Source organism: Macrotis lagotis, chromosome 1 (assembly GCF_037893015.1).
Source record: "Macrotis lagotis isolate mMagLag1 chromosome 1, bilby.v1.9.chrom.fasta, whole genome shotgun sequence".
Classification (NCBI taxonomy): Eukaryota; Metazoa; Chordata; class Mammalia; order Peramelemorphia; family Peramelidae; genus Macrotis; species Macrotis lagotis.
The window spans coordinates 119,988,708-120,005,564 of NC_133658.1; the positions used below are offsets into that span (position 1 = coordinate 119,988,708).

A 16,857-nucleotide genomic window follows, 5' to 3' on the forward strand; every position below is an offset into this window, starting at 1 on the left:
AAAAAATAAGACATACACTTAATTGGATTTAGACATGTATCTTACCCTCTTTAGGTTAGGGAGGGAAGGAGGAACTGAATGAAGGGAGGGAAGGAAAAAGGGAAAGAGAGAAGAAAAGGGAGGATGGTGGATAGAAGGGGAAACATTGAGGGAAGTAGTATTCAGAAGCAAAACACTGGTGAGGAAGGATAAAGTGAAAGGAGGGAAAAATACAAATGGAGGGGAGATAGCATGGAAGGTAATAAAAAATTAGTAATTATAGCTGGAAATGTGAATGGAATGAACTCTCCCATAAAACAGAAAAAGATAGCAGAGTACATTAAAAAGCAGAATCCCACAGTATGCTGCTTATAAGAAATACATTTGATACAGAGTGATACAGAGAAAAGTAAGACTGGAGCAGAATATATTATGCTCCAGCTGAAGTGAAGAAAGCTGGGGGAGCAATCTTTATCTCAGACAAAGCAATTGGAAAAATAAATCTCATTAAAAGGGATAAGAAACTATATCTTCCTAAAAGATACCATAGAGAATGAAGTAATTTCAATACTAAACATGTATTCACTAAATGGGATAGCATCCAAATTCTTAAGGGAGAAGTTCAATAAGTTACAAGAAGACATAGACTATAAAACTATACTAATGGGGGACCTCAACTTCTGTCTCAGAAATATATAAATCCAACCATAAAATAAACTAGAAGGAAATTAAGAGGTAAATAGAATGTTAGAAAATGTTAGATATGATAAACTTAAAGAGAAAATAGAAAGGAATATACCTTTTTTCTGTGGTACATAGTACCTACACAAAAATTGACTGTTAAAGCAGAAAAATTCATAATCAGTTGCAGAAAAATTCATAATCAGTTGCAGAAAGGCAGAAATACTAAATGCATCCTTTAAGATAATGATGTAGTAAAAATCATGTTCAATCAAGGGCCATGAAGACATGGAACTAAAATTAATTGGCAACTAAATAACTTAATTTTAAAGAATGAGTAGGTCAAATACAAATCATAGAAATAATTTCATCCAATGACAATAAGGAGTCAGCATATAAAAACTTGTGGGATATGACCATAGCATTTAATTAGGGGAAGTATAAAAATCCCCAATTAAATACCAAATTAGAAATTCTGAAAATTAAAGGAGAAATTAATAAAATTGAAAGTAAGAAAACTGTTGAACTAATAAAACTCAGTTATTTTATGGGGGGAACAATAAAATAGATAAAACTTTGGTTAATTGTATTTGAAAAAAGAAAAGAAAATCAAATTATCAGTATCAAAAATGAAAAAGGTAAACCAGTTAGAAGAAAATAATTCAGAGCTACTATGCCCAACTTTATGCCAATAAATTTTACAATCTAAGTGAAAAGAATGAAATAGGTGAAGAAAGAAGTTCTGCCAAATTCCTTCTGTGACACAAATATGGTGCTGATACCTAACCAAGAAGAATCAAAACAGAAAAAGAAAATTATAGACCAATTTCCTAATGAATATGTATGCAAAAAATTTAAATAAAATATTAACAAAGCAATTACAGCAAGTTATCTCTTGGATAATACACTTTGATCAAATAGGATTTATACCAGGAAGACAGGGTTGGTTCAGTAATAGGAAAACTATCAGCATAATTGACCATATCAATAGCAAGCCTAACAGAAATCCTATAATTATTTCAATGGATGGCTGGGGAAAAAAAGCACCCATTCCTCTTAAAAACACTAGAGCATCGTAATAAATAGATTGTTCCTTAAAATGATTAGCAGTATCTATCTAAAATCACCAGCAAACATATGTAAAGGGGATAAACTAGAGAGGCATTCCCAGTAAGATCAGGGGTCAAACAAGGATGACTGTTATCACCACACTTATTAATATTGTATTAGGATTTTAGCTTTAGCAAAAAAAGAGAATAAGAAATTGAAAGAATTAGAATAGGTAATGAAGAAACAAAACTTTCACTCTTTGCAGATGATATAATAGCATACTTAGAGAAGCCTAGAAGATCATCTTTAAAAAACTGCTTTTAACAATTAGCAACTTTAGCAAAGTTTCAGGATAAAAAATAAATCTGCATAAATCCACAGTATTTCCATACATTACTAACAAAACACAGAAGCACAAGATAGAAAGATAAATTCCATTTAAAGTAATTGAAGACAACATAAAATACTTGGTATTCTACCTGCCAAGGAACTATATGAAAACAACCATAAAACACTTCACAGAAATAAAATCAGATCTAAATAACTGGGCAAATATCAATTGCCCATAAGTAGGCCAAGCTAATATAATGGGAAAAAAATGACAAATCTAACCTAAATTAAATTATTCATCCAGTGTCATACCAATCAGACCCATAAATTCTTATTGAGCTAGATAAAGAAATTAACCAAATTCAGATGGAGTAACAAAAGATCAAGAATATCAAGGGAATCAATGAAAAATAAATGCAAAGGAAGATGACATAGACATTCCAGATCTAAAATTTTATTATAAAACTGGGCTATCCACAATGTGGCCCATAGTGGGATTTTACACTTCCCCCTGTGCATTTACTACATGCTAAAGTAACCACAGCTGAGCTATCACAGAGCTTTTACTAAAATGGCAAATCAAAATATATTGTCTATTATTTCAATAAAAACTTTTAAAAGTAAGGTTGGACAGCCCTGCCATAAGGCATCAAAACTGCTTGATACTAAGAGTGGTGGAAGGCAGCCAGGTGGCACAGTAGCCATGGAGTCAGGAGGACCTGAGTTCAAATGTGGCCCCAGACACTTAATAATTAACTATGTGACCTTGGACAAGTCACTTAATCCCATTGCCTTGCAACCCCCCCCCAAAAAAGAAAGTGCACTGATGAGTGGAATAGACTAGGTACAAAAAACCCAATAGTGAATGACTATAATAATCTGTTTGATAAGCCCAAAGATTTCAGCTTCTGGAATAAGAACTCATTCTTTGATAAAAACTGCTAGAAAAACTGGAAGTTAGTATGGTAGAAACTAAACATAGACCATCATTTCAAACTGATACCAAGGTAAGGTCGAAATGCATGCATGACTTAGACATAAAAGTTGCTATTTTGTGAGAACAAAGACTAGTTTATCTGTCAGATCTATGGAAAGGGGAGCAGTTTATGACCAAAAAAAGAGATAAAGATCATTATAAAATACAAAATAGATAATTTTGATTATATTAAGTTAAAAAAGTCTACTGCAACCAAGATTAAAAGTAATATGGTTAATTGAGAAACAATCTTTATGACTAGTGTTTCTGATAAAGGATTCATTTCAAAATATAGAGAGAACTGAGTCATTTATAGGAATATAAGTTACTCTTCAATTGATAAACAGTTAAAGGATATGAACAGGCAATTCTCAGATGGAAAAAAATCAAAGCTAGCTATAGTCACATGAAAAACTGCCCTAAATCATAATTGATTAGAGAAATGCAAATTAAAACAACTCTGAGGTGTCACCTCACACCTATCACATTAGCTAATATGACTGAAAAGGAAAATGATCTATGTTGGAGGGGACGTGGGAAAACTGGGACACTAATACATTGTTGGTGGAGTTTGTGAACTGATCCAACCTTTCTGGAGAGCAAATTGGAATTGCTGCATACTTAGGGGGCAGCTAGGTGGCGCAGTGTGGATAGAGCACTGGCCCTGAGTTTAACTTGGGCCTCAGACACTTAATAATAATTACCTAGCTGTGTGACCTTGGTCAAGTCACTTTACCCTATGTACATAAATATTAACAGCAAGTCTTTTCATAGTGGCAAATAGTGGAAAATTGAGAGGATGTCCATCAATTAGGGAATAACTAAACAAATTGTGGCATGTGAATGTGATGGAACATTATTGTTCTATAAGAAATCATGCAGGACAGGACTTCAGAAAAGCCTAGAAAGTCTTGCATGAACTGATGCTGAATAAAGTGAGCAGAAGCAAAGACAATTCTAAAAGATTTGTGAGGGGAAAATGCCATCCATATGCTGAGAAAGAGCAGTGGGGTTTAAAATATGTATCAAAGCTTATTATCTTCAATTTTTAAACAGTGTCTTAGGTATTATTTTTTCTGATATTTTTCCTGTTTCAATTTGATTCTTTCACACTATGGTTAATATGGATCTATGTTTAACATGGTTGTACATGTATCGCCTTTATTAGATTGCTTTCTATCAAGGGAAGGGGAGGGAGGGAGAGAGAAAGATGTAAAACTCAAAACTTAGCAGAAAAATGATTGTTGAAAACTGCTGTTGCATATAATTGAAAAAATAAATAAAATGAGACAGGAAAAACTCAACCAAGTACTATTAATGGCAATAGGCTACATCATGTCTTAATTTTCTTTGAAAATGTTTTATAATTATAATCTCAACTTTTCTTCTGTGACATGAATGAAGTTATATTTATATTTCTATAATCCCTTCCACATTGACAGTTGCTGGCTGTTTTGGTCATTTTTGCCAATTTTCACAAATTCACAAAAGTAAAGTGAAATCTCAGGATTGTTCACAATTGCATTTCTCTTAGAGATTTAGAGGATTTTTTCTTATATTTTGAATAATCTCTGCTTCTTTTGAGGAAACTTTTTGACCCTTTAGCTATTGGTGAATCACTATATTCATATTTCCCTTGCTATTCTGGAGTTTTTTTTAATTGAATTTTATTTTTTTATCCAGTTTGTAAAGTATCCCTTTTGTAATTTGATTGGCATAGGAGTGAAAGTGGAAATTAATTTTGGTAATATTTGAATTTGTATAAGTATTTTGTGTGCCTTGGGAGGCAGTTTTTTTTTCCTTATCCAATCTTTTGCTCCTTTTCACTTTATTGGGTTATTTAATCCATTTCTTATTTATATTTTTTCATCTGCCCCTAGAGTTGATATTTTTTTCAAGTTATGTTTTTCTCCTCTGTTATACTACAGATATTGTGTTATGTTCCTTTAATTTTTTATTTTTTATTTTATTTACTTATTTAATTTTTTTTTTAGTTTGTGCAAGGCAATGGGGTTAAGTGGTTTATCCAGGGCCACATAGCTAGATGATTATTAAGTGTTTGAGGCCAGATTTGAACTCAGGTATGCCTGAATCCAGGGCCAGTGCTCAATCCACTATGCTACCTCACCACCCCAATTCCTTTAATTTTTTTTAAAGGTGACCCTATTTCCAGTGATTCTCTTTTCCCTGATACTTTTTTCTCATTTGGCATCCTTTTCCCCTTTAATTAGTTGCTTTCCCATGCTTTTATCTGGTTATTTATTTCCTTCTTATTTACTCAGTCAAGTAAATTCCCCCTTACTCTCCTCCACTTCATTGGTTTTTATTTTTTATATTTCCTTTTTTTTTTTTGCCCTTTTCTAAAATGGATAAATTTCTCTTCACTATCTGTCTTCTCTTTCTAGTTACTCTATATCCTCATTCTCTGATTCATGACTCCTAGAATCATCTGCTCTTTTTTCTCTCTGTAGTCTTCAAAACAATCAAAGCTTCAGAGTATTCATTCTAGGTTTTTCTCTCCATATGCTTTCTACCACATCATTTTAAGACTTATCCCTTGGTTTTCCCCTTTTCCATTTTTCCTTGTTCTAAAAATAGTGCCAGTGATAGCATTTGTCAGAGAGGATGCTTCCCCTTACTAGAGCTCTTCCTCCACCACTAATTTATGCCCTCTCTTGTTGATTTCTTTTTCTACATTTGTCAGGAAATATCTTCCCTGTTGTCCATGCCCATCCATTCCTCCAATAACTCAGAAGCCTTCAGGGATTCCAACTAAAGTTCCACCTTCCAGGACAAATAGGTTTTTCAAGCACTGAATCCCTCAGGCCTTCTCTTACTTCACTTTTAGCAACATTCATCAGTTGAATCCTCTTCTACCTCTGAAGTGAAGTCTCCTTCTTTTCCTTCTCCCACTTTCATCTTCCCCCCCCCTTCTTCTTACCTATTCTCCTTTCATTGTTAGTCATTGATTTCATGCTAAATAAAACTACGCAAATTCTCCCCTTTGTATCTTTCTCCCAGTGACTTATAGAACTTTTTTTCTGAAATGAATTATTAAATTTGACTACTATATGTTTTGGAGTTTGTGGCTTTAGGGAATTTTAGTTGTAGTTTTTTTTTTTAATTCTGGAGATAATCTGTGGATTCTTTCCATTAGAATTTTCTTTCCTGTTTCAGTACTAGAAAGTTCTTTTCTATTTTCTCTTTTTTCCTTTTTTTTCTTTGTAACACAATGGTGACTTGCCCAAGGTCACATAGCTAGGGAATTATTAAGTGTCTGGGACTGGATTTGAACTCAGGTTCTCTTGACTGCAGGGCCAGAGCTCTATCCACTGTGAGCCATCCAGCTGCCATATTATTTTCTTTATTATGATATTAAGGTTCTTTGGTCCTATCCTATTCTTTTGATGCATGTGATGCTTAAGTTGTCTTTGTATATTCTTCAAGTTTAGTAGTTTTTACTTACATTACTCTTTTAATATACTTGATTTTTTGCTTCTTTTCTTCTAGATTATCTATCACCTATGTTAAAAAATCTGTTGCTTTCCTAGTGTTCAGTCTTGGTTCCTTTAGTTAAGTTTGCCATTGCAGATCACAGTTTTTTCTATTCTGCCTTTTTTTAAGGATTTTTTTTTTGCTGTATAATATATAAATTCTACTCTTATAATTCTCATTTCTCTTTTAAACCACACAGGAATAGCATATTGTAGTTCCATGTTCTAAAAGTTCACGGGGTTCTTTCTCATCAAATGTTGGATCATTTTCTTTTGTTTTTTTTTCTTTTGTTTTTTTTTTTTTTAGGTTTTTTGCAAGGCAATGGGGTTAAAGTGGCTTGCCCAAGACCATAGAGCTAGGTAATTATTATTAAGTGTCTGAGACCAGATTTGAACTCAGGCACTCCTGACTCCAGGGCTGGTGCTCTATCTACTGTGCCACCTAGCTGCCCCTATTTTCTTATGTTTTATACCATTTATTCATAGATACTTAAGCTTACTTAGTAGATCTGGAAGTTATATATCTTTCTGTTCTTACTCTTGATTCATCTGTTTTTGTTCAAAGTCTTTGAGACTTCTTTTCCCTGTAATCTTTGGTTCTTTCTGTCTTCCTCTCGCCTTTAATGTCATATCACCCACTTCCTGCCTAAATCTCAAATCCTCTTGGCCACCACCTATTCTTAACACTTCACAGTTCATCAGACTGGGTCTTTTCCCCATTTGACTTGTGGGGGATCAGAACTGGTTCTAGCTGGATGCTAGTTACATGCATTGTCCTGTTCTGGTGACCAGTCTCAGCCCCTTTCTTCCTCAGGTATCTGGCCCAGCATTGGCAGTTCAGCAGTTTGCCATGCTGGGGCTTTCAGGCTACAACCCTTGGCAGACTCCAGGACAGTTGTCAAGACCCAAGCAAAATTTTACAACCTGGAACTGTGTTACTATGGTACTAGGAGGAAAGACTAGGATAGGAAGGGAGATATGTGTTGGTTTTTTAAAATTTTTATATTTTTTCCAAATACATGTAAAAACAATTTTAAACATTCATTTTTAAAAATTTTGAATTCCAAATTTTCTCCCTCCCTCCCTGTTCCCCAATTTCAGAAGGCAAGCAATTTGATTTAGAATGTAAATGTGTAGTCTCATGCAAAATATATTTCCATATTAACCAAAATGGCAAAAGAAAACACAGGCAGAAAAGAAAAAGCATTAGTTTTTTTTAAAGTGTGTTTCTATCAGCATTCAGACTCTTAACAAGCATTTTTCAAAATAAGCCCTTCAGAATTGTCTTGGATCATTGGGTTGCTGAGAATATCTAAATCATTCATAGTTGATTGTTATACAGAATTACAATGTGCGCAATTCTCCTCATTCTGTTAACAGATAAGCTTCTGTTGTGGCCTGGTATCTTTGCTACTAGTAGTGTCATAGGTGGAGAGAGGTACTAAGTGGGTTCAGGTTCAGTGAGTGTCAGTTCCTTGCTTGAGGGTTTGTGTTTTTTAACCTTCTTTTGTACTCTGGGTATCCTCCACCATGGGAACAGCTGAAGTTACATTATCTTTGTTGCCTAATTTCTATTTTGAAGAGTTTTGAAAGATGGGAATAGGAGAAGATATCTAGTTTGTCATCTTGTCATTCACATGATCTGGATGTTTCTTCATTGCATTTTTTTTTTTTTTAGTTTTTACAAGGCACTGGGGTTAAATGACTTTGCCCAAGGTCACACAGCTAGGTAACTATTATGTGTCTGAGGATGTGAACTTAGTTTCTCCTGACTCCAGGGCCCTGGCTTTATCAACTATACCACCTAGTTGCCCCCATTGCATTTCTTAAAAAATGTTTACTGTTTATAAAGGAAAAAAATTTTAAATGAGACTACTTAATGATTGTATCTCATGATCTAAATTAATCATTATTTCCCTGATTTATATTATTTCACTAAACCATTGTCATAATATAAATATAATTACAAGCCAAATAATTATTAAATTAGAAATTTTTCCTACCATTTATATTGATAAATATGAATTTTCGAATTAAATGTGGTAACAATGTAAGATTTATTTTTTGTTCAGATCTGTGCTATCTGAGTTGCCTGTGTCACTAAGAAGTTAAATGACTTGCACAAGGTCACTAAACCTAAATGTTCCAGAAAAAAGGACAATGCAATTTTTCCTAAGGTCTCTAAGCTCTGCACTCTTAAGATAATATTTCTTTTTAATAGCAGAATATTAAACTGATATTTTCTTGTGTGGAAGTTACTTTGGGTTAGGAATCAGGTAGGTGTTCTATCAAACCCATTTCTTATTCTGTAAGATTGTTTCTAGGATAAAATGAGATAATATATGTGAATATACTTTGTAAACTCTCAATTAGGCATGAAAATATAAGATAATATAATATATTGTAATTAAGGAGTTAAATCTTAAAATATCATTATTGATAATTTTTTTGCATAGATCAAATCCTTTTTATGAACCCAAATCTATTCCTACTCCAAATAATTGGGTGAATCCAGCTCCAGAATCAGAAACTGAAAAGAAAATTAAAAGAAAGGCACCTGAGCCACCAGGACGCTTCCCAAAGACAGAAGGAAGGCTAAATGAAAATGTTTCTGTAGGAGCAGATCTCTCATCTTCTCCTAAGGTAGGTTTGGATAAATGACAAAGAGTCATACATAGTATTTCTTTTTATACTTTTTATTCCAAATTTAAACAAAAGGAAATGCTTGACATGTTTGACTATATTGTTTACCTAAGTAAATCCATTTTTGTGTATAGATATTACTATGCTTTTTGTCTGCACCAAAATGATCTTATTAGTTGCATATCTAAGATTTTGTGAGTGTTCTTTTGAAGTTTGTAGAAAAGAAAAAACAAAGGCAATAATTATTGTTGCATTGGTGGTCGTAGATCAAATAAAAGGAGGTCTAACATGTGCAAAATTGTTTTTTTCCAGAGGAATGAATAGAAATCTTCTGGTAAAACTCCTGGGTTCACTAATGCTTCACTGAACTAAGAATTCAACTTAGAAAAAAGTTGTTTTCTGATTGATTAATACTCGCTTAAATCTTGATCTAACTGATGATTTTCCCCACATAGATTTTAATGCATAGTGATTATATGAAATGGAAAGGAAAATGGTTTCAAATACTGAAAAAAATTTAAATAATTTAATTTTAAAGAATAGCATTCTGCACAAAGTAAAAAATGTGGTTGTTTTATAATTCTAAGATAGTTAACTTCTCTAGAAACTCTTCACATGATTCTTTTACATAATTCACATAATGCTTTTTTTCACTCCCTAATAAGTAAATTTTTTTTTGCATTTGAAGCCTCATTTCAAAACTACTTTTACTTTTGCAAATTTTTTTTAGGTCTTGTTATCCCCCTTTTAGACTCAGAGAGGCTATATGAATGCTCATGATCACATAACTAATAAGGGTCCAAGGAAGGATTTTAGAAACTTTTATTTTTAGAATCAACAATAAATAAAAAATTAGAATCTGTTTAGTTTACCATATGTAACTGATAGTTACTAGTAAGTAACTGAAGGTTTTGTTGCCAAAAGTCATATTCTCCTACTTTTCTTTTCTCATTTTCATCAAGGATGCAAGTGTGTATGTCTTTTTCATAAAGATTTTGTGTAATAGAGAAAGTTAATGTGTTCGTAGTTGCTGACATCATCTTGTCATTTTTTTTTAAGGAGTAAAAATGACCACATTTCATCTCTTCCCCTTCTCCCCGCCCCCAGTTCTCCCTACTAATATACATAAAGTGCTAAACTTGGAGTCAGGAATGTTCAAATTCGATTTCTGATATTGACTGCTGTTGTAATCATGAAGAAAGGAAGTGCAAAGAAACAATGCATTTTAATGGAAGATTGTAGTAGTCATCAGATTCCTTTAATTCTCTTAAATTCATTTTAAATTTGTATTAAGATGGCTGTTATGAAAAGAAGGCAATATTAAAGCTAACAATGGGAGGAAATACACAATTGAAATTCAAAGCAGAGGAAGGTAGTAAAAAGTAGATGAGTAAAGTCTAACAAGATGTTGGTTATAAGAAACACTTGAACTATAAAGTCAAAAACTGAAGAACTAGAACAGAATTTATTGTACTTCAGGTATTCTCAGAAAAACAGGTGCAGCAATCAGCAGTATAAAGAGGTACTATTAAAAGAAGTAGGACAAATTCATTATACTTAAAGGCACCAGTGATAATGAAATATTAATAGTTCATCTATATGATGTTTATAACATTGTATAGTGTATGAGTACTTTGGGGAGAGTTTATCATGTTAAAGTGAAAGCACAAATATGAATAATAAGAGTCCTCAATATAAAACATTCAACCCCACCCAGATCTGCCAAAAAGATAAAAGGGAAGTAAGTTTAGCACCTCACTATAATTTTGGAAAAAGGTAAACATGATAAATCTATGGTAATTGTTGAATAAATGGATTATGGAATGTGTATATTTCTCAGCTATTAATGGCACATTTAAACAAATTGATCATTTGTAATAGTAATATTGGATTATACCTCATAATAAATTCCTCCCAATAAAGGAAGAAAAACAAAAATGTTAAAATCATTCCAAATTAAAAGGATATTACATGACTTAATTCTAAAGAATTGGGGAATCATTTAACAAATTATTTTTTAATCTCAGATAATTTCATTAAAGAAAATGATAGCAATAAAATGACTGCTCTGATTTTTAAAGTTTCTAATTTCACTTTGGGGTCTAATTTCATATTTTTTAGTTAGTTCCCTTAGGGAAAATCATATCTCTGAACGTTTTCATCAACAAAAGAGGAACAAAACAATTCAATGAATTTGAATTGGCACTAAGAAAAGCACTAACTAATGTGAAATTAGAACGAAATGTGAAATTAGAAATTTTTAAAATCAAAGCAGAAATTTTTAATCAAAATTAAAAAACAACATTGAATTGATAAAACTCAGAGCTAGTTTGTAAGATATAAGATAAAATATAAGCTATCATTAAAGCAACAAAACATTTGCCAGCAACAAAAAAGAGAAAGTTCACTACTAATAAAGGATATTATTTTTAAAGCTTTCTACCTGTTTATATGCAAATAAAGATGATAACTTAAGTGAAATGGATGAATAATTACAAATATATATAGATTAAATAATCAAGATTGAGCAAACAATAAATAGAAAATTTTTGTAATGAACAAACCTGTGCCAAGACAAGATGGATTTATAGGGAAATTATATCAAGCAATCAAAGAAAAATTTGAATTGTTTGCAAAAATGGATTAAGATCTTACAGTCCATGAGGCAAATATACTTCTGATTCCTAAGTCAGGGGAGATGAAACTGGAAAAGAAATTTTGGCCAGTATTCATAATGAACATTGATACAGAGATATGGAATAAAATATTAGCAAAGAGGTTAAAATAATAAAAGCTAGCATTTTATATATTGCTTTTAGCTTTATAAAGAGCTATCTTTGACTCAACTCATCTTATCAGCATAACAACCCTATGATGTAGGTACTATTATTATCCCCATTTTACACATGAAGAAACTGAGGCCATGAGGTAAAGTGACTTGCTCTCAGTCACACAGTTAAAATCTGAGGTTGTCTTCACTCAAAAGCCACAATTTATCCATTGTGTTACTTATCTGTCTCAAGGAATATGCTTAAGCAAAAAGAAACAAAAATCATTACTTTTTACAGATAACATGATTGTTCACTCAACTTTAAAGATTTAACTAAAAATTAATTGAAACAGTTATTTCAGTAAACAAATCCATTTAAATTATCAGCCTTTCTGTATATAACAGATCCCAACAGCAAGAGATAGAAAAAGCATTCTTTTCAAAATAGCTCCAAAATACATAACTTCTCTGGGAATCTAACCACCAAGATACACAGGAGCTATGTGATTACAACTATAAAGCATTCTTTCTTTAAATAATGATAGGTCTGGGCGGCTAAGTGGCACAGTGGCTAGAGCACCAGCCCTGGAGTCAGGAGTACCTGAGTTCATATCCGACCTCAGACACTTAATAATTACCTAGCTGTGTGGCCTTGGGCAAGCCACTTAACCCCATTGCCTTGCAAAAAGAAAATAAATAAATAATGATAGGTCTAAATAATTAGAGAGATATGAAGTGCTAATGAATAATCCCTTTTGGTATAATAAAAATGACAATGCTACCTAAATTAATTCATAGTATTAAACCATATTCAATGTCATGCCAAACTCTCAAAACATTCCTTTAAATAGAATGAATCTAGAACAACCAAAGATCAAGAATCTCAATGGAAAAATAGGAAAAATAAATGAGGACCTAACAGTTTCATATCTCAAACTATATAGTACAAATCAGCAATAATCAGGACCATTTGATACTAGTTAAAAATTAGAGAGGTTAATCAGTGAAACAGTTTAGACATTTGACTCAAAAGTATTTGCACCTAGTAGCTTAGACTTTGATAAATGCAAAGGACCCAACTGCTGGGATAAGAACTCATTATTTGATAAACCTGCTTGAAAAGGTCATAACATCAAAAAACAGAAAAGCAAGGAAGAAAATTACTTTTTTTGATTTATGGATAAAGAGAGGGCTTATAATAAGTAAATATCTAAAGAGAATCACAAAGCATAAAACAGACAATTTTGATTTCATAAAAGATTTTCACAAATAAAACCAATAAAATTATAATTATTTTAACCAGTTTAAAAGTCCTTGCAGTAAATTCCTTGATAAAATTCTTATATCCAAGATATATAACTTATTCAAATACATTAAAAAAGCCCTTCAGGATAAATATTCAAAAGATATAAACAGCTTTCAAAGGAAGTAAAGCAACTTATTCACATATCTATATATATTTAGATTACATATATAATGCTTCAAATCACTAGTATTTTATAAAATTTAAATGAAAACAGTAATGAATTTTTACTTTGCATGCATATGTGGTCTCTTTCTCTTGAAGAGGACCAAAATTACATCACTATGTCACAGTCAAGTTACAGTGTATCAGAATGTGGATTGATCAGACCAATACAAGCTTGGAATGCTCTACCATAGATTGAGCAAAATAACGCCCAAACACATTTGGGGTGGATTCTTTAAATTTGTACATCTTGTGTTTCTTTCAGTATTGTGGACAAGTTCACTTACCTTGGTGCAGGGTCCTTTCCAGGGAGGTTCACATTGACAATGAGGTTGATACTCACATTGCCAGAGCTAGCTCAGTATTTGGGAAGAATACAGCCAAGGTAAATGAACTTGTCCATAATACTCAAAACTTCTCCATTTGTTTTAAATGATGGTTCCACATATGGATGGTGTAGTGCTGACTGGTGGAGCACCTGTGTTTTCTTGGTGTCAATTATTACATCAAAATCAGCACAAGCAGCAGAGAATCGATCCATACTTTGCATCAGCTCAGCTCAGAGGCTGCACTGAGGACACAATCAATTACAAACAGGAGATGATGCACCAACACTCAATCCATTATGATCTTGGCTTGTGACCTTTACAAGTTGAAGTATTTACCATCAGTGTGGTAGCTGACTTTGATGCTTTATTTATTTTCCTTGAAGGCATTTGACAACATGACTGAAAACATCATGCATGCTTAAAAAAACAAAGAAACAAGCATGCAACCTTGTTTCACTCCATAGGTGACTAGGAAAGCATGAGAGCATCAACCACTATCCAGAACCCAGGCCAGAATGCCTCATGAAATTGATGGACAATACTGATGGACTTCTCCAGGCAACCAAATTCTGACATAATTTTCCATAAGCCCTTCCAACTGATGGTATCGAAGGCCTTGGTCAGATCTACAAATGTGTATAGATCTCTGTTCTACTCTTGACTTTTCTTCTGGAGTTGTCAAACAGTAAATTATAGACTGTTCCTTAGGCCTTTCTGAAGCCACACTGACTCTCAGGTAGATGACCATCTTCCAGATGAAGGATCTTTCTAAGGAGGACTCTGGCAAGATTCTTGCCAAAAATAATTAAGAGAGAAATTCCCCTGTGTTTGTCACAGGGCAATCTCTTTCCTTTATCTTTCTAGAGATGGACAATGGAGCCATCTTTGAACTCCTGGGGGGGGGGGGGGGGATAACCTCCTCTTGCCATATAACCCAGAAAATTTCAGTCAGCTTTTGTATGAGCAATGGAACCTTCCACTTTGTCCTGCCTTGAAGAGAATCAGAACCTATGCTTTGCCACAGTAGAGAAGCCTGACATTCAATATCTCTTCTTCAGTTGGAAATTTGTTTAGAGAGGAATTAACTTCAAACTAAGGTAAATGATCAATGACTTCAGCAGTGAATGATGATAGACTGTTGACAACACTTATGGAAGTGTTCAGCCCATTTCTCTAGGATCATGTCATTACACTAGTCAGTGTGGCTTTATCAATACTGAGTAGTTAAGATGCACCATATGCATTGGCCCATAAATAATCTTTAAGGCATCCTAAAAATGATTTGGCTTTTTGGTTGCATAAAACTGACTTCATAATGAGTCAAAAACCTTTCAACTCTCTAAGCTTTGCCTTTTTTTTACTTTTGCATCAAACCCATTAGATCCACAAAGGTAACAATAAAAGGTAAATTCAAAATGTTGGAGGGAAAACATGAACACTAGCACTGTTAGTGACATTATAAATTTTATATTTTTAAATAATTTTATTTTTCCTCAATTGCATATTAAAACAATTTTTTGACAATTAGGGGTTTTTTTAAGTTTTGAGTTCCAATTTCTGTCCTCTCTCTCTCCTCCCTTCTTTCCCTGAGAAGATAGGGGCAATCAGATATAGCTTATTCATGTGCAACCATGTAAAATATTTCCATTTTAGTCATTTTTTTTTTCAAGAAGAGTCAAAAAAGATAAAGAAAAGAAAGAAAATGAAAAATAGCAAGCTTCAGAGTGTTTTTTGTCTGGAGACAGATAGTGTGCTTCATCATTAGTCCTTTGGGATTGTCTCGGATCATCGTACTGCTGAAAGTAGCTAAGTCATTCACAGTTGACTATCACACAATATTGCTATTACTGTATACGATGTTCTCCCTGCTCACTTCAATTTGCATCAGTCATGCCTATCTTTCCAGGTTTTTCTAAAATCAACTTGCTTGTTATTTCTTATAGTACAATAATATTCCACCACAGTCATATACCACAGCTTATTTAGCCATTCCCCCATTGATGGACATCCCTTTAATATCCAATTTTTAGCCATCACAAAAAAGAGCTGCTATAAATATTTTTGCACATGTACATCCTTTTCCCTGTTTTTTTATCTCTTTCAATTACAAATCTAGAAGTGGAATTACTGAGTCTTTTGCATTTTTTCATCGATTTCTTTAAGCTTGTGTTCTTCCAGATGAATTTATTAATTTTTTTCTAGTTTATAATGTAATTTTGTATAGTTTTATTTGTATGACTCTGAAAACTAAAGGAGATGACTATTAACTAGGGAATGGCTGAAAAATTTATGGTATATGAATATAATGGAATATTGTTGAAATGTAAGAAGGGATGAAAGGAACAATTTCAGAAAAATCTCAGATTCGTCTGAACTGCTATCAAATGAAGTAAATGAAACTGAAATTACAATTTATACATTGACAACAACATTGTAAAGAAAAAAACTGCTTTGAAAAACTTAAGAAATGTGATCAATACAATGACCAATCACACTTCCAGAAGACTTATGTTGAAGCCACAACCCACCTCCTGCCAGAGAGGGAATGGACTAATTTCAAGGGTTTTGCTGCTTTTTTTTTCAATTTTAGAAGGAGAGTGGGTAGCAATAGTATTACTAAGAGAGAAAAAAAGAAAATTTAATGAATTTTACATAGAGAACCTTTATCAGATTTGTTTGCTACTATGGAGTGAAGGGGATGAGAAAGGAGGGTGGTGGAAAAAAATTAGAACTCAAAAGCTTGCAAAAGGATGAATGTTGAAAACTATCTTTGCATGTAATTGGAAAATAAATTATGAGAAAAGGAAAATTTAAAAATGATAATTGAGGCATTTTTGAAAATACTCAGAACAGAAGGAAACACAGATAAGCAGAACAGCTTCTAAGATTATTTTTTTTTCTTCTAAGATTATTTAGCATTTTCTGGAACACTATAAACAGAAGATTGCTGGGGAATGTTTAACTGACTCTTCCGTAAAATTATATAGCATAATACTTTTAAGTTTAATATATATTATTAGGATTTTCCTATTCCTATTCTTTTCTTAATCTAGAAATCAACAAAAAAAAAAGTTCAATTTGTAGTATCTGTTTATTTCTAAGGCACAAATGCCCCCACTGAAGAGTTACCATTTGAT

At 32.8% G+C, this 16,857-nt stretch overlaps 1 protein-coding gene across 13 annotated transcripts in view; it reads left to right on the forward strand.

Moving 5' to 3' along the window:
• EHBP1 (EH domain binding protein 1) overlaps window positions 1-16,857 on the forward strand; it is a 369,287-nt gene that overhangs the window by 178,945 nt on the left and 173,485 nt on the right. For all 13 annotated transcript variants that reach the window (XM_074207073.1, XM_074207081.1, XM_074206989.1 and 10 more), the window contains one exon: window positions 8,967-9,153. In XM_074207073.1, the coding sequence (XP_074063174.1) occupies window positions 8,967-9,153 (187 nt within the window). The remainder of the gene's footprint in view (window positions 1-8,966; window positions 9,154-16,857) is intronic.